At 42.4% G+C, this 27,102-nt stretch overlaps 2 protein-coding genes and 1 long non-coding RNA gene across 3 annotated transcripts; 2 read left to right on the top strand and 1 right to left on the bottom strand.

Annotated features, from left to right (window-relative positions):
* On the top strand, positions 1–15,149 carry CHRNB4 (cholinergic receptor nicotinic beta 4 subunit). Its single transcript, XM_048956209.1, has 6 exons — positions 1–2,519; positions 6,813–6,958; positions 8,241–8,285; positions 8,410–8,519; positions 11,419–12,391; positions 14,276–15,149. The coding sequence occupies exons 1-6, from the start codon at positions 2,465–2,467 to the stop codon at positions 14,414–14,416; spliced, it is 1,470 nt and encodes a 489-aa protein (XP_048812166.1). The 5' UTR covers positions 1–2,464; the 3' UTR covers positions 14,417–15,149.
* LOC125698208 (uncharacterized) lies at positions 2,716–23,045 on the bottom strand. The gene is made up of 3 exons (XR_007379108.1): positions 22,124–23,045; positions 18,337–18,473; positions 2,716–2,802 (listed from the first exon to the last, which is right to left on the bottom strand). It is a non-coding gene; the product is annotated as an uncharacterized LOC125698208 (long non-coding RNA).
* CHRNA3 (cholinergic receptor nicotinic alpha 3 subunit) lies at positions 20,244–27,029 on the top strand. The gene is made up of 6 exons (XM_048956208.1): positions 20,244–20,656; positions 21,884–22,023; positions 22,094–22,138; positions 23,080–23,189; positions 24,548–25,559; positions 26,176–27,029. Exons 1-6 carry the CDS (start codon positions 20,602–20,604, stop codon positions 26,302–26,304), a joined length of 1,491 nt encoding a protein of 496 aa, XP_048812165.1. The 5' UTR covers positions 20,244–20,601; the 3' UTR covers positions 26,305–27,029.
* Positions 27,030–27,102: the final 73 nt, after the last annotated feature.

Raw genomic sequence — 27,102 nt, 5'->3', positions numbered from 1 at the left:
TGTAGATGGTGCAAGCTCAATGGCTTCAGGGTCCATACATCTGTTACTCCTGTGACTGCTGCTGAAGCATAGAGTCCGGGTTGGCAGATGGAAGATTTGCCTTTGAGGAGAAATAGGTCATATATCAGAAAGTAAAAATAGAGAAACAGATGCAGTCTTTCTTCCCCAACAGACCGGTATTTACTCAACAATACTCTTAATAACTGAAGGAGCAGCTACTTGAGAGCAGTTCTCCATACATGATGGAAGATAGCATTGTCTAGCAAACACAAGAGTGCAAGAGGTCTGATGACACAGGTCTCAGCCAGGGTACAAGCCAAGGACGCAGTGGTGAGGAGCAATAAGCAATAAGGGGGTTCAGTGTAAATGTTTTGCTTGGGACATACTAAAGTTTTGACTGTTAAAAGAGAGTCATTTTCTTTGGGAAAGCTCAATTTCTACATGTGCTTTATTACTCCTCTGCTTTATTCCAGCTTGTATTTTTACCACAGTTAGTCCATTTACATGCAGTTACTGGGATTCCACTGGCTTTTTTCACCCAAGCACTGTCCTCACAGTGACTGTGCTGTTTGTTCTCATCCCCAGTCAGTTCCCACACTACTCTGAAGGAAGAATTCTAACCTCACACGTCAGTCAACTCCAGCTAACACAAAGTGAATAAGAGAGAAAAGGCAGTAATAGAAGCACAAAGATATAACATGCAGTAACATGCAGGAGCTAGCACAGGGCACCTCTGATACCAGGCTGAACCTAATCTTTAAGGTGAGCAGCAATGGCACATTTATGTTCGTATGGCTAGTGAAGAGGCAACAGCAAGCTGTAGTTAGAAGAAATCAAAGGCACTTACCAGTTAAAATAACATGTAAAGTTTGGGAAATTATAACTGAGGGTGCTACAGTAAAGGAGGGTGGTGAAGGTGAGAAGGAACAAGTCATACATCTCATGATAGAAGGCTGCAAGTTTTTTGAAGAACTACTGAGAAGCCTCAGTGGAGGACGTGGTGTAGCTAAAATAGCTTGAGTTTTCAGAGTAAGGGAAGGCAAGTTCAAGGCACTTCAAGATACTTCATCAAAACTGACTCAAACCACCTTGTTTTAAAGAAGTAGAAATGCATGCAGTGAGTGCTTTTCTATCCTTTGCACTGAACTCATCCTCCCCACCTACTTAAATGAGCCTAAAAAAACTGAGGAACTGCACAGGGATGCAACATAGTTGTAGATAGCACAATTACAGCAACAACAAAGAATTGGGTAAGGTTCATAGTAGCTCCTTTAAAGACAGCAGAAGAACATACTGGCCTATTTAGTGGAAAAAAGGTGGCTAAAGTGCCGAGGGGGAAGGTAAATAATTGCTCAAAGCAACACTGAGAGTTTGCCTTAAAACAGCAGCAGCTGACCTTCTCCAAAAAGCTGCAGTTCCGCAGCAACTGTGCTATATGCAGAAGATTAAGTGCCTAGTGCATACAAAGGTTGTGCTGGTAAAACAGGAATGTCTCCACTGGGAGTCTGACTGCTGGGAGGTGGGATGAGAGCAGAACTGCGATTACCTTAAGCAGAGAGGAATCTCAGTATGGACATAAAATAGTAATTACAGGATTAACATCTATTTTCTATGAAGAAGCTTCAGTCTGTCCTACGGTGCTTGCAAAGGACAGGTAAGTTCTTTTTTCTCCTTCCTTCCACGTATATTTCCACGGCAAGTTTCAAAACACACAATACTGTACACTGCTGAACTCCTCAGCTGTAAATGACAACTTCCACAGAATTCCCCTATCATTCCTTTGGAGAATCTTCATGGCTACAGCCATTTATCAGCAGGCTGCATTTATGTTCTTACGAAATCCAGCCAAATGCTGCTGACAACCAATTCCCCCTCTCTCTTCTGCTGCTCTCAAAAAGCCTTTTGGAGTTCTGGTTCATAGGACCATACATGTGGGTCTCAGAGTGTTGTAGTCAGGCAATCAAGCTTTTCTTTTGACGTAGATGACCTCTGCTAGGTCTATAATTTATTCACGTGACTTTTACTAACAGGTCCTACAGCACAAAGTTATATCCAGCTCTTCTCACGCTGCTGCTCCCAACTCCTGCATTTATTAACCAGAAAGCCTTCTAAATGTTATCTAGTAGCACAGATTAAGCAGTTTTGTTCTGCAGATCGTGTTCCTTAGCTTGCTCTTTCATTTCCTCTCATTCAACATTATCACATTATGTTCCCTCTTCTTATGTGCTTTTCCTCTACACAAAGCTCTTTAAACAGCTGCAAAGGGGGAGGGACCACAATGCTTATGAAAACTCCACTTTGCAGAATGCTTCTGCCAGGTCCTACTGTCTGCCTCTTTCCAGGGATTTAATACCTCCAAGATTCAGGATTGCTTTTACATCTCTTGCTTGTGCAACCCTGACAACAGAGCCTACTGCCAGCTGTCTTAATTGAAGAGCAGTAACCACCTCTTCCTGTTATTGCCATGAGGAATACGTACACTCTCTTTCTCTTTGTAGTGGGCTCCTTCTATTTCAACGGTAAGTGATCTTTTCTTTCACATACAGTTTGCAGAGCAGTGATAGCTTTTGTGGCTGGGAGGTAGGACAGTGATATAAGCTCTCAAGCCGTTTCTACCACTTCAGAAGCTTGCAGACTTTAAGAAGATGCATGAAATATATTGTTTAGTGTTGTTTCTGGCACATTAGATAGCAGCAAATCCACTGTTGTGGATATGTAGACAGTAAGTTGGAGATAAAATGACAGTAGGAGATTGCAGGGATAATCACTAAAGAATGCTCCTTTCAATTCTTCCACGATCATCTGTGACAGGAAAAGCAAGTAGTGACAGAGATAAAATAAAAATGGAACTGAGACATAAGCCATGAGACAGATCTTCTCTACAATTATTCACCCAAGTTCATGTATTTTGCTAAGTTCTTACTTCCTAATCGTTTGATTTGTATGTAACTAGTGATTAAATCAAGTTGTAATATATAGATACATGTTAAAAAATGTAAATGTCTATTAAGAGCAGTTTTTTTAGCCCATCAGCATTTCTTGCATTTGTTTAAGCCAACACGCACAGCTCAGAAGCAGCACAGAACATTTACCATGGGAGCATCTTCCACAGGGCGACTCCACTGAAGTGTCTGGAGCGAAACTGAAACTGAATTAGGACAAAATCACATCTTTCTCATATTTACCAATTCGACCCATGTTTTTCCTTCTTCAGTTACTGAAAGGCAACTTCTGTAAACATCTGCTATGGAACCAGAGCGAGGGCCTACCTTAGATTACATATTTTTAAACTCATTAGCATTTCCTTTTTATTCCCATTAATTGCAGTGGGAAAATTAAAATAGTCTTTACAATAAAATGAATTCACTGCTATTTCCATTGGAACAATAAGCATTCCAAATTAGTGCACATTACTGTAAGACACTATATTAACCTTTTTACTCGAGTCCACTGAAAAGCAACAACATCATTAAGTGATTTCAGAGAAGATAAATGTTATCTTGTTGCTGCATCCCACTTGCTATTTTCTAATTACAGATGGCAATTTGGTACGTCACCACTGTTGGCATAAATCATATGTGATAGAGGAAAGAACAAAAATGACAGTCTGTTGTACAAGGTATTATTTCTAAGCAAATATTATTTCGACAGTTATTAAAATGTCTGGTCAGGGATATGGGGAAACATGGCTTATGTTAAATGTTACCATTTAGACAGTGATAACTGTGCACATGCCTGTATCTATCAACATTGCTCCATGTTCTGTTCTATTCACACCTAACATATTTGTAATGCCACTGTGAAAATAAGCAATGGAGCACAGCCTGAAGAGATATTTCATGTTTTATATATAAATTAGACCATGTAAATGGTAAAAATTACACTGCGTAATGAATCAAATCTGTTTTTGTTTCTTCTATTGGGAAACTAGAAGCATCCTGGAGCAATTTTTTTTAATGGTCATAACTCCCACACAGAATACAAACTTACTGCAGAATCTGCACTGCATGCTATAGGCAATGGGCTCTCCTTGACACGGAACAGATGTGCAGCATGTTCAGTGAGGCTACAATTTCTTTAGCTCAGGATCCACTCTGGTACTTTTCCCCAATTACTGCTTCCAGTACACAGATACAGTCTACCCCCAGATGAAGGCTGCTTCATCAGTCTTGCTAAGATCATCTGTCCAAAAGCATCATTTTTTCCCTGTAACATTTCTGTTGATGACTGCTACTTTGGGAAGAAAAAAAAAGAAAGAATTAATGAGCAGAAAAAAGTGCACTTGCATTTTTTCCAACTCTGAGGAGAAAAACAGAAGTATTCCAGTGCAGTCATGAACATCATGAAATGCACAAAGGACAAACTTGAATGACCGGTAATTTTGTTTCCATTAGGTGACATCTGGTTACAACAATATTGGTAATGGAAAATAGATGATAAAAATGATTCTAGAACCATTCGTTTTTATACTTTATTTACAGGAGATTGGACCTGGTAGCCTTTAAAGCAGTGCATTGCTGACACCTAGTGGTATTGGATATAAGCACCGAATTGAAATATGAAAGTAGCCCTTTTGATATTTATTCTTGATGATTAAGTTATGGAAAGGCTGGGATGAGGTGGCAGTTCTGAACAGAATAATCCCTCGCTGTGGGAGCCCCTTCCCTAAGAACAGAGAGGAGTATCTCCAAGGGATTCATTATTTAACAAACCATTTTTATGATATGTCGTGGCAATTATTCATCTGCACAGTTTATTGACAGTGAAAACAATTCAAACAAGAATTCACTCTTTGCTACTCAGTGAGCACTGTATGAAACAAACCAAACGACAATCTACTTATATTTGAACTGCAGCAGTCTGCTTATATCAGTTACATATGCAGCAGCACGATTTTTGTTGAAAAGAGACCACAAACAACAAAAATAACTAACCAAGATTCTCTCTGTAGCTACCACAAGGCTTTTCAGCTAGCCTTCTAAACACAAAATGATCCATTCCTGGGGTGCAGTCCCACTTTCTACATAGTATCAAATTTAGCTCCATCTTAATTGCAAAACACAAGGAAAAAAAAACCAAAAACCAAGAGAATCTGAAGCTTAGCAAGGATCAGCATAGCTCTAGCTTGATAAGCCTTTGATTAGGGAGGCTTACACTGAGAATGAACATAATATTAAAATATTACATGGTACAAGGGCTTTTATAATGACTTGGAAACAAGTGCAAAGCAAGTGTAATCAGAAAACAAACCAACACAACACTGGTATTCTCCAAGATGGCTTGGGATGTACTTGAGAAGCCTGCTCTGAAGGACGTTGTTATGGTTAAGCACTTGTGGCACAATTGTTTGTGCCATAGCACATACTGGTTTTATCAGAATTAAAACGAGCCTGGTGATTATCTCTTCCTGTCCCCAGAGCTTGAGTGAAAAAGCAGCTCGTAGAAAAATAAAAGATCTGTATGACAAAGCTCTCTTCCATGTCCCTTTGCTTGCTTACTGGATCATAAACAAGAAGTTCTTGTAGTATTTATTAATCTAAGTGGAATTCAAAAGTACCAAATTTCAGGAGGGATTTGTGTCTCTCCAGTAGCCTGGAGCCCAGTTCACGTGGAAACTAGACATTAAATTGCACATAGACCTTGGCTGCTTACATACACCTTTCTGGTCTTTCTACATCTGCCTTTCTCTGGATCTCATGGATATGCTACAGCATAAAAAGCACAATAAATTTAAAACACTTGTATGTGGTGTTTTACTGAGTGGAACCACTCTGGAGAACAATTAAGCAAATATGCTGCAGTGACACTATTCTCATTTCTGCACTTCTGGGGTAGCTCAGTACCCTTTCCTACTGAAGAATCAATCCATTCACTGGACTACAATCTGTTCTCAAAAACACCTGTGTCCATCCCTGCCAAGTGTATCACACAACACAGAATTACTCTACATACACAGAACTGCTCCCCTGCAAGGGGTCAGTACAGTCAGCAGCACGTCACCAGGACCATAGGCATCACAATTATTATGTGGCCAACAGAGGTTTGAAAAGTGTCATCAAAAAGCACGAGTAAGAACATGGAACAGATGCATTTACCTCTGGAGTTGTGCCATAGGTCCTTCTGTTCCATGCAGAATGTTCAGGCTGGTTTGATAGCAGCTTGCTGATCCTGTATTTTGCAGTTACAGAACTCCAGCCTCGACTGTCTAAGATTGAAATATCTCTGCTAGTCCAAATCAAATCAGGGTTTTTTTTCCCCACATGAAGTAAGGCTTAGATTAGCACTTCTGATTTCCATACAAAATCATTCTGAAACAGAAACATTGCAGCCTACCAAAGAGCATGCTATCACTGTGACTTCTGCAGCTCACTTTGATCGCTCTTTCAGTTTCTAAGTGTGACTGCAATCATTTTTCTGCCTCCTATGACAATGAAGAGCGAAGTCACACCCAGACTCCCTTCACTGAGATCTTTGAAACACTCTTTCTCTGCTGATAAGAGCGTGGGTTTGCTTCTGCTTTGCAACTGAGTTCCCAAAAGTACTTGTCAATCTGAGCTTTACCTCATTCTGTACAAAGAAACCCACAGTGCCCTGAGTTACCTGCTTTAATCTGTGCTCTGTGACAGACAGCCCACTTCAGCAGGATGTTGGTGCAAGCACCATTCCTTCTGTTCATGCAAGCCTACAACAATCTTTAAGAAACCAAAGGCCCTCATTACTTCATGAAAATGATGTGATGCATAGGAATTCTGTGATCGCCACAGCTTGGCCCTTGGTGTCCCTTCTGTAACCCCATATCTGATGTCTTACAGGAAGCACTGCAGCAGATGCTGAGGAGAAGCTAATGAACCACCTACTGAGTCCTGACAGGTACAACAAGTTAATTCGCCCAGCTGTCAACTCATCCCAGTTGGTATCTATAGAACTGCAGGTTTCCCTGGCACAGCTCATCAGTGTGGTAAGCTCAAATTAAGCTGTTCCTTTTTAACTCATTACTGTCTGCACAGCATATAAGTAAAAGTCAGACTGTTGTTACCTGTCCCTATTATTTTATAATTTACATAATATTTGGTAGGCAGGGCCCATACATGCAATTTACTGGTTTTACTTCAGAATGCATCTACAACATGAAGATCAGTCTATGCCTAAGCAATAAGGACAGAGCCAGATCTTCATCCAGTAAAATCCCACTGATCAAAAATCAAAATCATGCTATTACCTCAGTGCAGCTGACAGAAGTTACACTAGGTCAGGATCTATTCTGTACTGTGTTTGTAATACTAAGCCATTTATTCTGCAAAATGCAAAATGTGGTTTACTGGTATGAAAACAAGCCAGGAAGAGAGCTTAAGATCCCACAGTATATCAACAAAGCACAGTGAAATGTTACCAAAAGAAAGACACGCTAGTTCTGTCTGGAATAGCTTAAATCAATCATTAAATATCAATCATAAACCATTAAATCAATTCTCATGTAAGCAACTCCCCATCTTCAATAAAATTGACTGCAGAGGGTCTGAAAGACATTTTTACTCCAAGTTAACATGTGTTTAACAGTCCTTCCAAGGACTGTTGATGCCAAGTCAGGTTTAGCCACTAACAGCAGCGTGAATAAAATCTAGCACATAAGTGGGAATGATTTCATGAACTGGGGCTTTCAGCTCTGCTGCTCTTTCCTGGGTGAAAAAGATGCAGACAGCTGGTTCTCTGCATGGGCAGGGATCAAGAATGATGCAGTTCAGTCCCTGTCTCCCTGTGCCTTCACTCTTCAGGCAGAAGACAAAAATAAATGGTCTTATGGGCTCTAAGAATACCAAGCATCTTCAGCAGCAAAGAAGTATTTTCTTTTTCTGTAGAAATCTTCCCAATTCTCTGATCTCCTATCTTGTTCATCCAGTAGAACCCCAGATGCACAGATCTGCAGCAGAGAAACTTCTGCCAGTTCCGTGAAGCAGAGCCTGCCAGCCAAGATCTTTCACGACAAACCTTACATAAACTTTAAGCAAATTATTGGGCTCCTGGTGGCCAAAGTGTGCCTTCTGTTTCAAATCAAATCCTCAGGGGGAAATAAATAAATAAATAAATCAGCTTGTGGGGAGAAATTGTTCCCAAGTAGCAACATTCACATCAGTCACAACTGTTTTTGTCAAAAGCCACTTGGAGCCATATACATGGAGACTTACTGACAGTACACTGCTGCAATAATATTGAACAACTTTTCTCTCTGTCTTCCCCTGCAGAACGAACGAGAGCAGATCATGACTACAAATGTCTGGTTAAACCAGGTAATAAAACCCACAGAAGCATGCTCTTGCAATCCACAAACACAACTGCTTTCACTCCATCATAGTGATTGTTTTGTTGTCTGGTCTGGATACCCCCATCACAACTGTACAATTCCTCTCTTAGGAGTGGATTGATTATCGTTTGGCTTGGAAGCCTTCTGACTACGAAGGAATAAATATGCTGAGAATACCTGCAAAACATATCTGGCTGCCAGACATTGTGCTTTACAATAAGTAAGTAGAACATCCATAGTTTATGCAGACAGCAAACAAAATCATAATCGTGTATCAAGAAAAAAAGCTTCAGAACCAATGAAATAGGTCTTATCAAATTCCAAAGCTAAACTTGGTAACTTATAGCTAGTATCCAGCATATCTGACAGAGGTGTTTGCCTACAAGACTTCAGCAAAACAAAGTGTTAGAGATTCCAGCAGACCTGGGCCATGTCTGCAGCATGGGTTGTTACAACAGCAGAACATCCATGAGGAGGCTGACAGCCGAGACACAAGTCTTTATCAGATTAGATTACATGGCAAGCATGAGCTATAGATACAAGCACAGCTGCACACTGACCACATTTCCAAAAAGGCATTTCTATCCCATACTTTAGGCACTCGGCTACATTTTTGCCTCCTACTTCTTTTTTTGTCCTTTCAACACAGACTCCAGGTCATAAACCTGTTACAAAGTCACAGGCATCAGAATTCTGCCAGTTAACGTTCCTTTTCAAAACCAGATTATGTTCTGTTTTCATAAAGCATTCAAAAATCGATTCCAAAATCGATTACAAGAACATATCATGAATCTGTCAACATTTGACCCTGTTGCTTTACAGCACTAAGAAAAAGAAAAGCTTGGTAGAATAGTCCAATACTGCTTTTCCACAACAAATAACTGCCAATTTTTATCTCTGTTTGGTTTAAGTCTCTAGCAGATCCCTGAAGTAAATGATATCAAGTCTTTAAGAAAAACAAACAAGCAGCAAAACCACACAATAACTGAAATGTTTAATGCAATGTCATGATACTTTTGAAAACCAATGAATTCAAGAATACATAATGGTTTACTAACATGTACAGATGGGAAATGTAGGAAGTTTATATATATCTGAATTAAGTCCCTGGAATCCTACTGCTGGAGATGAGCTTAGAGAAATATTTAAATACCCAAAACTACTGCGTTAGTCACAAAATAATTCAGCCAGTGGATTAGGATGTATTCTGCCTGCTCAAATCTTGTTCTGCTGAATTGTGACACTGCCCTCTGGCTTCTTTCTTCCGTATTCCCCAGATGGTAATGCTTAATGGGTTGTAGGGGCAAGGAACACTTTTTGAAAGCTTCCTAAATGCACAGAAACAAGCGAAAGCCTCCCCATATCAAAACTTTTACAGCAGTACAAAGATTCAAATTAAACCTTAGATGAAGGATCATCTCCTTCCTACAACTTTCTCCTGCAGAAGCAATGTTTCATAGGCATCAGACACAGAGCCAAGGGCAGCCAGCAAAAGCTCACACATACTGTCAGCCCAGAAGTCTACCCCCTGTGTCATATGCCTTAACTATAAATCTAATTCAGGGAGACAGAGTATGCCAGAAAGATATCGTTTATTTACTAAAAACAAACAAACAACACCAAAACAGACAAACAACAACCCACAGAATGGCAGAAAACTAAAGACTCCTAGCACTGTTGCCATTTGCTTCTGCGTCTGGTTGTTCCACTGCCTACTGAACCAGCCACCATGGTCTCACCAGCAGCAGGAAGCCTTTGCACAGCCAAACGTAACTGATCTGGAGAGCAGCAACACAGGTGCCAAGCCTTGGATGCTTGTAGTAATTCCTTGCTTAGAAAGGTCAGCCTTAGCACCAAAACAGCTATTTTAATGACACTGTTTTATTAACTTCTAAGGAGCAAGAAGTTAAGGGCCCTAGTTAATCACAGCCAGTTGATATTCACTGGTTTATGCTTTGATTTTTCTCTTTCATTTTTTACACTCAACACGTTGTCTCTACATTATATACATTTATTTACATACTATCTCTAGGTTACACACATTTCTTTACAACTGCATTTGTTTATCAAAAAGAGATGGCATGTATCTCGTCTAGACTCATTTTTGCAGTCTAACAGTGCTAACCCAGTGTCAATAAAAGCAGTTGCATTTCCTCAAATGTCAAGAAGAGTCACTGACAGCTGCTCCTCCCTGCTGCAATAATTTCCTTGGGTAGTAAGATTGGCTGAGTGTGAAAGGTGTTGCACAGCACATCTGGGACAATACACTGAACGTGCTCAGAAACATTAGATTTCAAGAATATTCCTCAGCAACTGACCACTTTGAGTTACTGCCTGGGGACACTTGGTGGGTTAAAAACCCCCACGTTGCTTGCCCAGAAATAGTGGACAGGAAACCACTCTGAATGCTGAGTGACAATGATCCTCTCCCTGAACTAAAAGGCCCATCATAACACAGGAGACTCTCCTGGGGAAGTGCAGCATTCGGAGGAGATACAAAGCCAAGATCATTTGTGGGCATTAAGAACTCCGTGGCTTGTCTGTCCTGGTTTTGTAACACGCAAACATTAACTGGAATGATGTGATAAATTATAAACCACATAATTACATTTTCTCTGCCTGCACTCTCCCTGCATTTCCAGCTAACTGCTCATCCCTATTTCCTTGTCTAAGTCATTTGGGAGTGTTGCTGTGTGCTCCTGGCTGTGGCTGTGTTCCTAATCAAAGGTACCTCCATTTTCATGCTGAATGATCCCATTTTTACCCAGCTTTCAAAGATGCTATAAGCCTTAATTACTGTAAGAAATATTTCAACATGCTTCGAGTTCTTTGGATAAAATGTGCACTTTTTTTAATTTAATAATCATTTTATAAAAATTGTTTACTGTAACTACTGGACAAAATATCAGTTCTCTGTCTGGGAGAAATGCATACATCAATCTCCCTGTCAAATTATATAGCTGCCTACAACGTAGAATTCAATACTGAAACCTTACTAAGCTTTAACTCCAGCAGCTGAGGCCCACAAGGCAAAAACTGACAAAGTTTTTCTGTCTTTAACTTTTCCTCTTAATGTTTGCTGGTGTTCTCTCCTGATTCTGTCCTGTTTCTTTCATCAGTGCGGATGGTACATATGAAGTTTCACTGTACACAAATGCAATTGTACAGAATAATGGGAGCATTCGCTGGTTGCCTCCAGCAATTTACAAGAGTGCCTGCAAGATTGAGGTTAAGCATTTCCCATTTGATCAACAAAACTGCACCTTAAAGTTCCGGTCTTGGACGTATGATCATACAGAAATTGATATGGTACTTAAAACTTCCATGGCAAGCATGGATGACTTTACACCAAGTGGAGAATGGGACATTGTAGCACTCCCAGGAAGAAGAACTGTAAATCCTTTGGATCCCAATTATGTTGATGTGACATATGACTTCATTATTAAAAGGAAACCTCTTTTTTATACCATCAATCTCATAATTCCTTGTGTGCTAATTACATCCTTAGCCATCCTGGTGTTCTACTTGCCTTCAGACTGCGGCGAAAAAATGACCTTATGCATATCTGTGTTGCTTGCTTTGACCGTGTTCTTACTGCTGATCTCCAAAATTGTTCCTCCAACATCTCTAGATGTTCCACTGATCGGGAAGTATCTCATGTTTACAATGGTACTGGTGACCTTCTCCATAGTTACCAGTGTCTGCGTACTCAATGTCCACCACAGATCTCCAAGCACTCACACCATGCCTCCGTGGGTAAAGCTGGTTTTCCTTGAAAGACTCCCAGCCTACCTGTTCATGAAGCGTCCAGAAAATAATTCGCCACGGCAAAAGCCGTGCAACTGCAAAAAGACAAGAGCAGAGAATCTCTGCATGGACACAGCTGACTTCTACAAGAACTCGACTTACTTTGTGAACACAGCCTCGGCCAAAAAGTACGACATGAAAATCACTGACACTCTTGACAATGTCAGCAGCCATCGAGATTTTAGGTTAAGAACAGGCACCAAATTTTCTCCTGAAGTCCAAGAAGCAATTGATGGAGTCAGCTTTATAGCAGAGCACATGAAAAGTGATGACAATGACCAGAGCGTAAGTAAACCTCCAAACTTCTTCCCTCGTCCTCCTCTGTAGCATGCTTTCCTCCAGGAAGGAGATTTGCACTCTCTAGCTACCTTGAAGCTAAGGGTTAAAAAAAATGAATTTGGTAAATTACAAAAAGAGAACGCTGATCAGTAAGTCAGGAAACACCTTGAAAAAGCTGTCTTGTCACCTTCAGGTAGTGTTTGGTAGAGAAAACAGTAATGCTGACTGCCAGGTCAGAGAGAACTCTATTTGAAAATATTTTTCCCCATCATATTTAGACAGACTGCAACACATCAGCTCACATTAACCAGTGTATCTGCAGCTCAACCTTTGAGAACACCTGAAGATCTCTGTCTCTGATTCAGCAAGATAAGCTGCTATTAAGCAGCTCTGCTACAGCAAACACAATGGGTAGAATCAAAATCCTAATGCCAGCAAAAATGATACTTCTTCCATTTGAGTTAAATCACACTTGTTATTGGCTATGAGAAGGACAGCATTCAGGGCACACGTAAGCAGTGCTGCTGCTGTCCTGTTCACATGCCCTACCCGAGCTACTAGGCAGCACATGACAGCTGGTGCAAACACACCACAGATAATGCTCAGAAATACTCAGGTGGTTCAGAGTTTTGTTTAGATCACAGTTAAGGAAAATTGCCAAGCATCCCCTCTGTCATCCTGCTCAGTCCCAGATCCCAGTAGGACTGTAAGTTCTTCATTCCTGCCAAGCAGACTAAATGAAGCCTGGCTTCTGATACTGCAGAAGTCCCTTAGGAACATGCTGCTGAGTAGTTCATGTTTTCTATTAACTGAAATTACTGTCAATATAAATGAAGATCAGATGCTAACATTCAACACGACCTACACGCATTGAGACTGACTGAAAAGCAGCACACTTCACAGAGCAGGCAAAAAGTTTCCTAATAGCTCAGAAATCCTTGCAAGAACATGTTGCATTTTAAAAGATCCAACTGAGACTAAGAGCAACTTTCAAGGGTATTTCATGCATTAAAAATGAATAGAATGCTTTTCACACAGGGTCCTCTGATACCACATATTACTGTTTTATGGATTCATAACCTTAATTTCTGCTATCTTCACGATCACGGTCTGATAACTGTTAGTGTGCATTTAATACAGCCTCATTTCAGAAGTGCAAAATTACCATTAGCAGCAGAGGGAATTAGAAGTGTGTGCTGAAGGAAAAATGTGTCATGTTCTAATCTAAGAGACAAGATAAATGACAAGCATGGTGAAGTCACTGGGGTGACAATGTCCCACGTTTAGTGAGAATCAATGACAGAGGAAAAATAATCATTCTCGAGATGCAAACGAAGATTGATATATTCATCCTTTGCAATGAAAGCCAGAAAGTCACTTCAGTTTGAGAACAGAATCTAAGACTAGCCTTATTTTATCTGTTCCACACACAACACATGTAAAGCAGAGGGGATTTTAATAAAAGCAACAGTATTAATATTCATGAAGTCTCTTGATAAGAAGACTGCCGGTAAGAAAAGTCAGGGGCTAACCTTGTTTAACAGCAATAATTACTCTTTCTCTTTGTCCAAAGAGATTAATAGCATCTGCAAATTAAAATTAAAGAAAAAAAGCCTTAATTGGATTACACTGTAGGTCCTTCCGGAACACCGGGCAGCCATGCCCTGCACCTCATACATCAAAGACAGCTCAGAAATATTTACAGTATTTTTTCTCCACTGCTGGGAATGGTAGCAGGAGAAAAATTCCTTCCCAAGTCTAAAGTCATTTTGTTCCCTCGACCTTGAGGTTTGCTTCCTTTTATTTTCATAAACAAAGACTGCATCAGCAAGAGGAAGAGCAAAATAACATGACAAATTGCTAATATCTTTAACTGGCTTTTTTTTCCAGGTCATTGAAGACTGGAAGTATGTTGCCATGGTAGTGGACAGGCTGTTTCTCTGGATATTTGTCCTTGTTTGTGTTCTGGGGACTGTTGGATTATTTCTGCAGCCGCTCTTTCAAAACCACATCGCTGCCACGAACCCTTAGCTCTTATCTAAAACTGCCAATGCCTACATAGATGCTGGGTCTCATTGTGCTCTCAGTTTCTCTCTGCTAAATCCAGAGAGATGTCAGACGATTTGCTCTCCCAGCGGATTTACGGTAGGGATGTGGAAAGCAGCAACATTATTTTGATAGGAAAAAATACATAAGAAAAAAAAAAAGAATCATTTTTCCCAATGAGTTCAGTACTTCTGGTGATCTCATGGCTCTTTTTTCAACTCTCTGAAGCCTGAATATTAGAGAAAGACATTTCCTGTATAATATGCCAGCTTGGCTCACAAGGATTATTTATTAAAAGGGTGTTTTATATACATTGCCTCAGGAAAGCCATTTTCTTTCCTTAGAACACTGCAGTTTCCATACTACAAAGAAGGCTTTTATTTCCTCAAATGCATCAGAATGATTTGTGTCTGATTTATACAGAGCTTGGTGGATGGAATCCTTGTTTAGCTGTGTTGACTGTGATATTTAAGACGGAACTGAGAAACAGAGCCATACTTCTGGTTTCTCATTGTGCTGTCCCTGCTAGTAGGTTAATCAACAGAGGCCAAATTAATATGTAATATTAACATTTATACGCTCTGTTCAGTGACAAAACGTGAATAAAATGCAAAAATTCTCCTTTATATATAGTCCTGAGATGTTCCTACAACTTTTAACAGCTTTAAGTGGCATTCACACACCTTCATGAATCTAAGGCTAACAGTAGAAGAAAGCATCCTGGGGACAAACCAGCTGTGAAAGGTGGCTAAGACACCTGAGAACAAACCTGCATGTTTTGCTGAGGAGATGTCAAAGCAGGTTTAAATACCATCCCAAACAAACACGTGTGCTATAAAAGCACATAGCACAGGTAGTGTGTTGGCAAAGGATGGCTGAGGGCCTGAGCATCCCGCCAAACACCATGTCAGCCTACCTCTTCACCTCCACAAAGCACAGTCCTGATGTTCTTCAAGCTAAACCAACCTCAGCTTCTCCTAGAGGTGTTATCAGGACACACACCAATGTTACAAGCACTGACAGCTACAAATGAATGGTGAACAAATTTAAAGTTCACTACTTGAGCAGCGGATCTGTCTCACCTGTCCTGGGGGAGGATTAGCAGACACTTAAAGCTGTCTTCTTCAGCAGGCTGCTTCTGGAGACACCTCTGGCCTGACTTGCTTTCAGTAGAACTTAGTGATGTCCCTATCTAGATCACTGCAGATAATGACACAGATATGCACATGTCACAGAAACCTTCCCAACTTTCAAAGAAATTCCAGGACCTTTGCTGACTTATGTGTTACCTGCCCACCTCTCCCTAGGGGTGGCAATGCTCTTGTCCTCTCCCAGACATTAACTGCTCTGGACGTACCCCATGTGGCCTGGATGAAGGTGTGGAATTCAAAGGGGTTAAATCTGCTTCTCTCACCTCAAATGTCTAATCTTAAACCTAAATAGCACAGCTGTTTTGCTGCAGCAACAGAAACAGTGGCTGTGAGCTGAGAGGCAACCCAAGGGAATGGAGGAGCACTTTGCCTATCCCAGGAGACTCCTCTGTGTTACGTTATCTGCCAGCAGCTGCCATGGCATAGAATATCATAAGCACATGTGCACACAATGCCCCAGCTGCTAGGTAGTTCTTTCTGCTTACAGAGAAGCCAGAGGGAAGCTAGAGCAGCTGCCGGTGCTGTGCAGACAGTGTTAAGGTGGAGCTCCTTTAAAACCCACAACAACCCTCCACGTCCAACAAGGATGTGGAGATCTTGCAATGGGTCCAGAGGAGGGCCACTAAAATGATCAGAGGGCTGGAGCACCTCTCCTATGATGAAGGGTTGAAGAAACTGGGCTTGTTAAGCATGGAGAAGAGAAGGCTCCAGGGAGACCTCATTGTGGCCTTCCAGTACTTGAAGGGAGCATATAAACAGGAGGGGAAACAGCTGTTTGTGAGGTAGATAGTGATAGGACAAGGGGGAATGGTCTTAAACTGAGACAGGGGAGGTTTCGGTTGGATATGAGGAGGAAGTTTTTCACCCAGAGGGTGGTGAGGCACTGGAACAGGTTGCCCAAGGAGGTTGTGGATGCCCCATCCCTGCAGGCATTCAAGGCCAGGCTGGATGTGGCTCTGGGCAGCCTGGGCTGCTGGTTGGTGACCTGCACACAGCAGGGGGTTGGGACTGAATGAATATTGTGATCTTTTTCAACCCAGGCCATTCCATGATTCTACGAACCCTGAACAGCAAATCTGAGCAAGGCAGCACAGACTTCAGTGCTGTCACAAACCAATGCACGTTCCTGAGGAGAGAGGGGCAACCAGAGACACAGTGAGTCAGCCTCAAACCCTGCAGTCCACCCAGCAAACTGCTGCTGGACATGCCTGAAGCACAGGCCCTTTTCTGTGCTCCTCTCCCCACAACAGCACTTCTCTCCCTGTTGCACACTCAGCCATCAGCCTCCTACCAATCATTACCCCCCCCCCCCAGTCCCATCTTCTCCACTTCTCCATTTGATGCTGCCTGAATGGAATTGAATTGAGGCCCCCAGAACTTCTGCTTCACAGTCAGTCTTACTCTTCACAAGCAGCCACAACTGACAACATTTGGCTCCTTCAGACTAATCATCTCTTGCAAAGACAAAGGTTTCAGAAATGATTTGGCATCTCAGCAGGCAGCCGCCACAGAGCTCAGGCAAATGGAAGCCTCTGACCTGACAAACACAGAAAGGGCTCTCAAAAGGCACACCCTTGTCCCCAGGAGCATCCCTTAGGAGTTAGGGCTCCTCATTCAGGACATGGTGAGCTCTGGTGCTTTCCATGTACCAGAGCCACCTGACACCTTTTTAATCATGAGTAAGGCAATATACTTTTCCCTAGTTGTGCTTTGGAAAAATGATTGCATTGCTGTAAATTTTTCAGAACTAGTTTGATCCACAGCAAACTTCAGAATGGAAAATTTCACCCAAGTCATAAAAGTTTTGAAGAACTTTGTCCTCATAAAATTGCAGTTTGGAACTCAGAAATGCTGTATTTGCTTCTCAGCAGCTCCACCTATGTAAAAATAAAGCCATCCCAGCTTAACTTGTCAGACAATCACAGGGTTTTCCATTTTGTTTTCTTGACAAAATTTCAAAAATAGAAATTTTCCAGAGAAACGGAAGCACTAAAAATGTCAGACTACAGACCAACACAACTACAAGGTTCATCAAACAAATCAAGGTTTTTACAGCAATGTTTTCCATTAAAAAAAAAAACAAAAAAACATGATCATTCCATTAAACTCTTTCTGTGAAAGCATACAACCAACCTTTGCTTCCCTTCTAGTGAGGAAAAGGCTCTGGTGATACCATCTCCATTCCCTACCATTACCAAATCCTTGAATACAACATCCTGCATGCCCTCAGGATGTGCAGCACTGCCAGCACCACCACACGTGTGCCATCTGCCTCCAGGTGGGTGTATCTGAGATTGTCTCTGCACTCCCACAGCGAAAGCAAATGAAGACCAGCACAGACAGCTTTTAATAGCAGAAGCACCAGTACTGCAGAGTAGAGTGGGGGAATAGTCTTCTCATCACATGAGTTGGTCATGATTTGATCTTAACAGATCTTAACAGAGAAACACACAAAGTAGGGGCACGACATGACACGGGGTTTTTAAAAAGCAAAGGCAACACGGTTTGCTGTTGCAGATATTCTTAGGTGGATGAACTTCCCCTTGCCTGTATGAATCCTTCTTCTGTGTAGTTCTGCAATGCAGTCATGGTGACGTGTTCTTATCGTATCACTCTCCCCAGACATAGAAAATAATCCTGCTACAAACCTGAGCTGGTTTCACCAGGAGCTCCACCATGTGATGTTAGAGACAAAATATCTGTGCATTCAAACACAGCTGGACATTTCAGCAATTTGGCAAATAAACAAAATACCTGTATTTCTGGATACAATGGCTCTTCACTGCCTCTAGAGATCAGCCGTTTCCAAACTCTTCTGGTTTAGACACTGAATTTTGGGGAACATGGGCTGTGATCTGGCCTTTGATGCTTTAGCTCATTTCTAGCTGGGGCTAAAAAGAAACAAACAAGAATCCCAGTTATAATGCTGCACATTCATGGAAAGCACGAAGGCAAAATGAGAAGGAAGGACAAGGAAACGTATCCATAAAGGGTTAAGCTACAAGACCAAACGCCTGTGTTCTCTTGAAAAAAAGAAAAAAAAGAAATAAAATCAAATGGACAGTAAAGCCTATTTCCTCAAAGCTAATAGAATTACAGAAATTATCCTAAGAGCATGTGTCTGGGGACGCAGTGAATGATGCTCTGAGAGATAGAGCAAACAAGATAAACAAGCTCTGTGCCAACAGCAGCTGAATCCAGCCTGCTGCTCATTCTCCCAGCACAACCTCTTAACACAGCACCACACGGGGTTGTCGTTTATTCTTCCCTAGCAGGGGGGAGAGCAGCACCTGGTGGGTACAGTCCCATGTCCCACACAGCTTCCCTCTCACCACCACCCAAAAGAAGGGTGCAGTCCCACTGTGCTCTCTCCCCTCTTCCTCCCTCCGCATCAGCTGCTGGATGTGTGCAGCAGAGCCCTGCGCCACCTGGCTGTTCCAGGGGAGGCAAAAAGCAATACACAATTTAACAGAGAAGCTGACGGGCACCCGGGGAATGAGCAACACTGCAAACCTCAATTTTGACTGAAAGGGAAACAAATCAAATGCTGGGGCTCTGAAAGGTTGATAGAGGATAACCCTTACCCAAAGGGCTTTGGTTGCTTTTTTGTTGGTTTCTTTGGGGGAATTGTTTCTTTTTTAATTTCAGAGTATTTCATGAGAGTAAGAAAAGATTAAAACTCTTATTTCTGCAGTGAGAACCCACAAGTCTTAAGAAGCTCTCCAAGGACAATGCATAAAGAGTAACCTTAGCAGAACTTCAAATAGAACGCCCCATTGTCCCTCACTTTCTTTCCCCAAAAGGTTTCAACAATAGGTACTTTTGGGATCAGGCTGGGATATTACACCTTTCCTCAATTCCACCTTCCCAACTCATGAAAAAAAGAACTGTCCAAAGACAGTTACTCTGAAACACTTTGGCCACGCTAGGCCTCCAACTCAAACCTCTGCTCTTATTGATCTCATCACTCTGCACTTAGATCCTGGCAAGTTACGTACGTCAAACTGAATCACAGAATCATGGAATGGCCTGGGTTGAAAAAGATCACAATATTCATTCAGTTCCAACCCCCTGCTATGTGCAGGGTCGCCAACCAGCAGCCCAGGCTGCCCAGAGCCACATCCAGCCTGGCCTTGAATGCCTGCAGGGATGGGGCATCCACAGCCTCCTTGGGCAACCTGTTCCAGTGCCTCACCACCCTCACCCCCTTCCTCCTAATATCTAATCTAAACCTCCCCTATCTCAGTTTAAAACCATTCCCCCTTGTCCTGTCACTATCTACCATCGTAACAGCCGTTCCCCCTCCTACTTATATGCTCTCTTCAGGTACTGGAAGGCCACAATGAGGCCTCCCTGCAGCCTTGTCTTCTCCAAGTTAAACAGGCCCAGTTCCCTCAACCTTTCTTCACAGCAGAGGTGCTCCAGGCCAGTATGTGCTGAATTGGAACAGCACCATCCCTTTCTCACAGTGAAGAAGCAGGCTACAGCTGGGCACCCAGCACTTGTGTTTGCACGGATGTGACGGAGCCAAGAAAAAACTTTCAACATTCACAGCATAATTGGAAATTTGGGTCTCACGATCTCAGATCACTGCTAAATCAGGCATCCCTAATACCAATATTCATTAGCACAATTCAATTGGAAGATTTTCATTAACTAGACTTCTCCTAGTAACATGGCACGAGCTTCTTACAAAGAAGGATTTTGTACAGCAGCTGATTGAAAAAATCTTCAGCGCTGTCGAATCACCTCGTTCACCCACACACCATTTCACGGGCTTTAACCCATGCTGGGACGCCGCTCATTGCCCACAGTCTTTGTCTGCAGTTGATTCTGCCTGGGTAGCAGGGTTGGGGGCAGCCCAGCCCAGCTGCCAGGAGCGCACTGCGCAGCGCCGTGCTGGGGTGCTGCTGCTCGCAGGCATTGCACGCATCACAGGAGCGGAGCTGTGCTCCTACAACCCTGGCAGCTCAGCTCATCTCTGGCAGCCTCTGTCGCCAGGCTGTCATTCACAGCACCATGCACAGCACACACGCTCTCCTCTTAACTGCTGTTGTTTGCATCCTCTTTCAAGGTGAGTGATCCTTAATTTGTTTATCTGTTGTGTGTAAAGGAGGGACTGAGGAGGTGAGCAGGAGGTGGCTTGGGTACCAATTTATTTTAAGAAGTGTGGAAGCTTACGCCAAACTAAGGGATGAAATGTGCAGAATCCTACCAGTTTGTTACACTGTTGGGCTTTTTTGTCTTGTTTTGCTTCTAACTCTTCCTTGTGAGGTAATTAAGTCATCCTGATTCAATATGCCAAACAAGACACACAAAACCATATTAATGTTGAGAAGAGAAAGCACCTTACGTGTAAAGGCTTGGTTTTATGTATTGTGGAGCAATTAAGGACTAGAAGAGAGACAATATTAAAAAGTTCTAAATGCGTGCTTCAAACAGTGCCTTATCTCTGCAAATCCAGTGTTTAAATTTAAAAAAAAAACAAAAACATTAATACGTTCATTCTGGAGATAAAGTGGGCAATAGATTTAATCCAACCGCTGGTGGCACACCAAAAGGCTGGCAATTTGGGACTGGCCATCATAAAGAGTCGCTATATACTTAGCTTTAACATGACTTATCTAAGAGATTATTTATTCCAGGAAACCTTGATTTGGGAGATGAAATACCAAAACACCACCACCAGGGCAATGCTAGCAGTTCAGAAGTATCAAAGAAGTATGTTCATTTTCCAATTAGTAACTTGGCTTGAGTGATTTCGCTAATCTGAGAAGTGAAATCACCTTCCAAGTGTTATCTGAATACAGCTACACGTGAGGGGAACTTCCTTGTCTCAGGGAGATAAGGACTCTTAAAAGACCAGAAAGCAACACCTGCTGTTAAACACCTCAACTCCATCACCTGCGGATACTTCTGCTATATTTATAAAAGATACTAGCCAGGAGGGTGAAAAATAATGTGTCCTTGCAAATATCTGTTGATTTATGGTCCAGAGGGTTCATTCAGCAGGTGTTAGCTCTGTGCCTTTGACAAGCCTGCCGTAACACCCAGAAAGCAGCACAAAACACGCCCTTCTGTTTGGAGCACGGCAGCCGCGCTGCCCGCAGGAGACTTTCAGGAAGAGCCTCCTAAAAGGAAAGCGGTGCCGCGCTGACGGCCGGGCGGTGCTCGGAGCACACAGCTGCTGGGCAGCTTCGCGCACGGCCTCCCCACCAGCAGCGCGTTGCTGTGCCGTACATCAGCACGGCTCGGGGTATCGCAGGGCAGATGCAGCACATCTCTGCGCCTCGCCCCGCAGGCTGCGGCGGCTCCGAGCCCGAGCACCGGCTGTACGCGGCTCTCTTCAAGAACTACAACCAGTTCGTCCGCCCGGTAAAGAACATCTCGGACCCCGTCATCATCCAGTTCGAGGTGTCCATGTCCCAGCTGGTCAAAGTGGTGAGTGTTCGGCCCCACCTGGCGCCCGCGGGAGGGCCGGCCCCGCACCCGACACGCCTTTGTTTTACAGGACGAAGTCAACCAGATCATGGAGACCAACCTGTGGCTGAAGCACGTGAGTAGCGTTCCCCGAACCCGGCGGGACGAACCCGGCACGAGGCGGCCGCCCAACGTTGCGGGGTTCACGCGCGGAGCCTCCGGGCCGTTCCCCTCAGCTCCGCTTTGCTGCCCGGCGCTCTGCTGCCCCCCAGCGGCACGCGGCAGCACCTCTGCACGCGGCACGCTCTTTCCCGCCTCGGGCCCTGTGAGAGCACCGCTAGGGCGAGCGCGCCTCAACCAACGTAACCGGCACCGGCCCCTCGCACCAACACGGCGTCTAAATACGGGGCCAACGTCGGGGTGCAGCTGTTAAACTGAGGGCGATCAGCTGCAGCAGTAACCCTCCTGTGCTCAGCGTCGTCCCCGAGCGCCGCGTTTCGCGCTAGAATGTTGCCATGGTGGATAGGAAGGCACACGGGAGGCTCCGCATGTGGTGGCTCTCGTCACAGCACTCTGACTCGACAATGCTGCCTCGACTTAAAAGGAACTTCATAGGTTAAAAAGGCGATTACTTACTGTGGTGGTCAGCATAACCGACTTAATAGGCAGCTTCATCTTAATCATCAATTTGGCTAAGCTGGCTTTTAATGAGCACTAATGAACAGTTGCTTGACTGAATAATGCCACCTGGGTCTGTCCTTCAGTGCTTTCACACAGCAACACAGCCACCCCTCAATCCATTTCCACTGCGTGGCAGTGCTTTTTGAGGCCTAAGCTACTACTCCCATCCTACACTCCCTTCCTTTCTCACCTTGTTTCACTGGTACAGGGACTGAGTCACCTCCAGACCCACACAGACACCTGACTTGCATGTGCGATTAAGAAACATCTGATTGTGGTGGTATCCAAAACAAAACAACCCTAAAAGCCACCCCACAGCACTTGTTTTGACTCTAGTCCACAGGATTTTGATCTCTTTGCAAACTTAATGCACTGACTCGTTTCTTCTCTAATTAGATCTGGAATGATTACAAGCTTCGGTGGAATCCAGTGGATTATGGAGGTGCTGAATTCATCCGAGTGCCCTCTGGCCAGATCTGGAAGCCAGATATTGTATTATATAACAAGTAAGACTCCCACATACCTGTTTTCTTAGTTCAGTCATAACAGTTCTAAACTCAAAGAAGGAAGATCTGTGTGAGGTGGAAGCAAGAATTCTTTGCTGTGGTGGTGATGAGATGCTGGAGGTTTCCCAGAGAAAGTGTGTGTGCCCCATCCTTGGAAGTGCTCCAGGCCAGGCTGAATGGGGCTGTGAGCAACCTGACCTGGTGAAAGCTATCTGAGACCCATGGCAAGGGCTTGGAATTAGATGGTCTTTAAGGTCCATTCTAACCCCAACCATTCTGTGATTCTACAGGAGGAACTCCTGCTGATTTTTTAAAAACTAATAAATACCAACAAATTCAATGAACTTGCTGAAAAAGCTTACTTTCCAATGTCCCATCTCTCTGCTACTTACATGCCATCTACATCAGCATCGCTGGCTGAGCCAGGTCCTAACCTGAAGGTGCAAGGGCTTGGGGGAGGGGGGGGCAGGCCAAAATGAGGTTTACTTTTTCCCTTCACAAGACCCCAGTTTTAATACTGTTTTTTACACTGCTGACAAGGGAAATGACAATAAGTTCCCTTGGACTGCAGTTTTCTTATCTGAGTCAGACTGAAACATACAAACAAGCTAATTCTAACTTTCTATCTGCTAAACTCATAATTTGACACCTTTCCTATAGCAGCATACAAAAGCTAAACTTTAATAGCTAAAAAGCTAAAGCTAACAGCTAAAACATGACTGAAGAGCCAAACCACAATTAAATAGATTCCTCTGCTCTCAGTCTGATGTGTTTCACTACACAGATCCAAAGCCTAAATCTGTGGAGGGCAGTGACACTGCTGCTTTTCTAACTGCAGCCTTAAGAATGAAAATTACATTTTCAGTTTTACTTTTTGTATAAACAAACGTAATTGTCACATAGATCTTACTATGCTGGATGGGACCAGGAGAGCGATACAAAACTTAAAAAAAAACATCAGTGAATACACAATTCAGGCAAAGATGCACCTCAACGCTACTTACTGCCTTCCTGGTCCACAGAAGAAGTGGAGACATCAGTGCTGCAGATATCCCTTGATACTGGCCCTTGGGTTCTGACATGCTTGGTCTCACATTTGCTGTTTTGTATACTGACTGCACTATGTTATTACTGTAAGAGAGAATCTCTTTCTTTTTCAAATCCTCAAAATTTATGAAGCTGTTTATCTGTGATAATTTATGACAAACACTGACAGTCCTGCATACTGACATGGAGCTGAATCGCATGTGGAATTGCTGGCTTCCACAAACCATATTAAAGATTGAATGTGTATGAACTGACAACATGAAACTACCTGGGTCAGTTGCATCCTGATGTTATTTTCATTTGCTTTGCAGTGCAGTTGGAGATTTCCAGGTCGATGACAAGACAAAGGCCCTACTGAAGTACACGGGTGATGTGACCTGGATACCCCCAGCTATATTTAAAAGCTCATGTAAAATAGATGTAACCTACTTCCCATTTGACTATCAGAACTGCACCATGAAGTTTGGTTCCTGGTCTTATGATAAAGCCAAAATTGACTTGGTTTTAATCGGCTCTACGATGAACCTGAAAGATTACTGGGAGAGTGGAGAATGGGCCATTATTAAAGCTCCTGGGTATAAACATGACATTAAATATAACTGCTGTGAAGAGATCTACACAGACATCACGTACTCTCTTTACATTAGACGCTTACCTTTATTCTACACCATCAACATGATTATTCCGTGTCTGCTGATTTCTTTTCTGACTGTATTAGTTTTCTATTTGCCCTCAGACTGCGGTGAAAAGGTGACGCTCTGTATATCAGTCCTTCTGTCTTTAACGGTGTTTCTTCTTGTCATCACTGAAACCATACCTTCGACCTCCCTGGTGATCCCCCTTATTGGGGAGTACCTCCTTTTCACTATGATATTTGTAACGCTGTCTATTGTCATTACGGTATTCGTTCTGAACGTGCACTACAGAACACCCAAGACACACACCATGCCTGTGTGGGTGAGAACTATCTTCTTGAACTTACTTCCCAGGATCATGTTTATGACAAGGCCCACCAGCGATGAAGAGAATAATCAGAAGCCAAAGCCCCTTTACACTTCTGAGTTTTCAAACTTAAATTGCTTCAACAGCTCTGAAATCAAATGCTGCAAAGATGGCTTTGTATGTCAAGACGTGGCATGCAGCTGTTGCCAGTACCAACGGATGAAGTTTTCCGATTTCAGTGGCAATCTCACAAGAAGTTCCAGCTCTGAATCTGTAGATCCTCTGTTTTCATTTTCCGTTCTGTCACCAGAAATGAGAGATGCTATTGAAAGTGTTAAATACATTGCAGAAAATATGAAAATGCAGAATGAAGCAAAAGAGGTAAGAATATATTTTACTATTACTCAAACTGTATTTACGATCAATTTGCTTTGAAGAAAAAACAAAAAACCAAATGACAACACAGAGCACTGTTTGGTGTAAGTAAATTACATAAGCTGTGTTCCAAGCACATGCAACTTTGAATGTAGATAATTTTGGGGAGCAGCTCTCTTGCACAACGTTCTCTTTCTTGACAACACATCTTGCATGAGAACGTAATAAAATTTCAGCATTACCTACAAAATGTGTACCAAACACACAGGTAACTGTGCACCAGTTCATCTGCAACATACTGCTTAAAGACCAGTAGTGTATTTCAGTAGGCTTTTCTGGCTAATTGTGATCACCTAAAAACACGAAGCTTTTTACTGTCAGTGCTGGCATACAGAAGTAGTATCCCATGAAGTCTGATGAATTGGTGAACAACTTTTTTATCTGAAGCAGCTTCTGGTTTAGCACAAATAGCATACTCAAACAAAGCTGCTTCAAGATGATTTCATCAGTATAAACACAGGAAAGCTCGAAAAATTATTTGCACGCTATGTTAAAGATTCCTAATTGCTAATGCTTTTAAATCTAATAAACATGCCTACTTAATATTTGATTTATTTTTCAGATTCAGGATGACTGGAAATATGTTGCCATGGTAATTGATCGTATCTTTCTATGGGTTTTCATCCTGGTATGTATTCTGGGAACAGCAGGATTGTTTTTACAACCTTTGATGACTGGAGATGACATGTAAAAGCTTAAAACATCATGCTCTGAAATCAAATAAAACTTGTGCCAACCAAACTCTGTGCTCTTACCCCAGCACCTGATAGCTCTTCTGTGTGTTTCAATAGTAGAATAAGGATCTCTCTTGGCTCAACTTTGCTTGACCTAGAAGGCTTTATTAAATAATGTGATAACATGAAAAAAATATATATTTTAAAACTTTCTCCAAGTAATATGTGCTGTGCTTGCCAGCTCCTTTTCACAGTAGCTGGAAAAGATGTGGGTTGTATGTTAAACTTCATAGGAACTATTTAAGAAGCTGCTGATAAACTGAAAATTATACAGATGTTCAGAGAATCAAGACAGGTTGAGTACTTCAGGCTACCAGAATTGAATGGAAGACACTTGGCACCAGACATGATGGGACCTTTGGAAATAAGTTCATATTAATTCAATGTGTGCCCTGATAAGGATGGAATGGCTGAGGAAGCATACGTACCAAATGCTACAGAACACTGCCACCCAGTGCATAAACCCATTCAAAGTGTGGGAAGAAAGGTCTGTGGGCAGGTTTGTTACAAAAGGAATAGTGGGTGAGTGATAGATGATGGTTTTATTACAAGGGAAGGCAAGTGGATACAAAATACTCCTGTAAAGTATGCTAAAATTATGTCTTAGGTATGCCTTTTGTTTTAAATAATAACAAGATGATTTGAGAGCTTGGATAAACAGTACAACAAAAATACTGTAATGAGATGTTTTGTAAATATATAAATTGTTCTCTCTGTACCAAACTGGAAACTTTTTAGAGACAGCGCTGTCAGAT

The sequence above is a fragment of the Lagopus muta genome, chromosome 10, assembly GCF_023343835.1.
Source record: "Lagopus muta isolate bLagMut1 chromosome 10, bLagMut1 primary, whole genome shotgun sequence".
NCBI lineage: Eukaryota > Metazoa > Chordata > Aves > Galliformes > Phasianidae > Lagopus > Lagopus muta.
The sequence above is the reverse complement of the archived record's forward strand: the minus strand, read 5'-3'. Positions and strand labels throughout refer to the sequence as shown.

Coding starts and splice junctions, on each gene's coding strand:
- CHRNB4 (XM_048956209.1), top strand. CDS start 2,465: ATGAGGAATACGTACACTCTCTTTCTCTTTGTAGTGGGCTCCTTCTAT. Junction 6,959..8,240: donor TGGCACAGCTCATCAGTGTG/GTAAGCTCAAAT, acceptor CTTCCCCTGCAG/AACGAACGAGAGCAGATCAT. Junction 8,520..11,418: donor GACATTGTGCTTTACAATAA/GTAAGTAGAACA, acceptor TTCTTTCATCAG/TGCGGATGGTACATATGAAG.
- CHRNA3 (XM_048956208.1), top strand. CDS start 20,602: ATGCACAGCACACACGCTCTCCTCTTAACTGCTGTTGTTTGCATCCTC. Junction 20,657..21,883: donor TGTTTGCATCCTCTTTCAAG/GTGAGTGATCCT, acceptor CTCGCCCCGCAG/GCTGCGGCGGCTCCGAGCCC. Junction 22,024..22,093: donor TGTCCCAGCTGGTCAAAGTG/GTGAGTGTTCGG, acceptor TTTGTTTTACAG/GACGAAGTCAACCAGATCAT.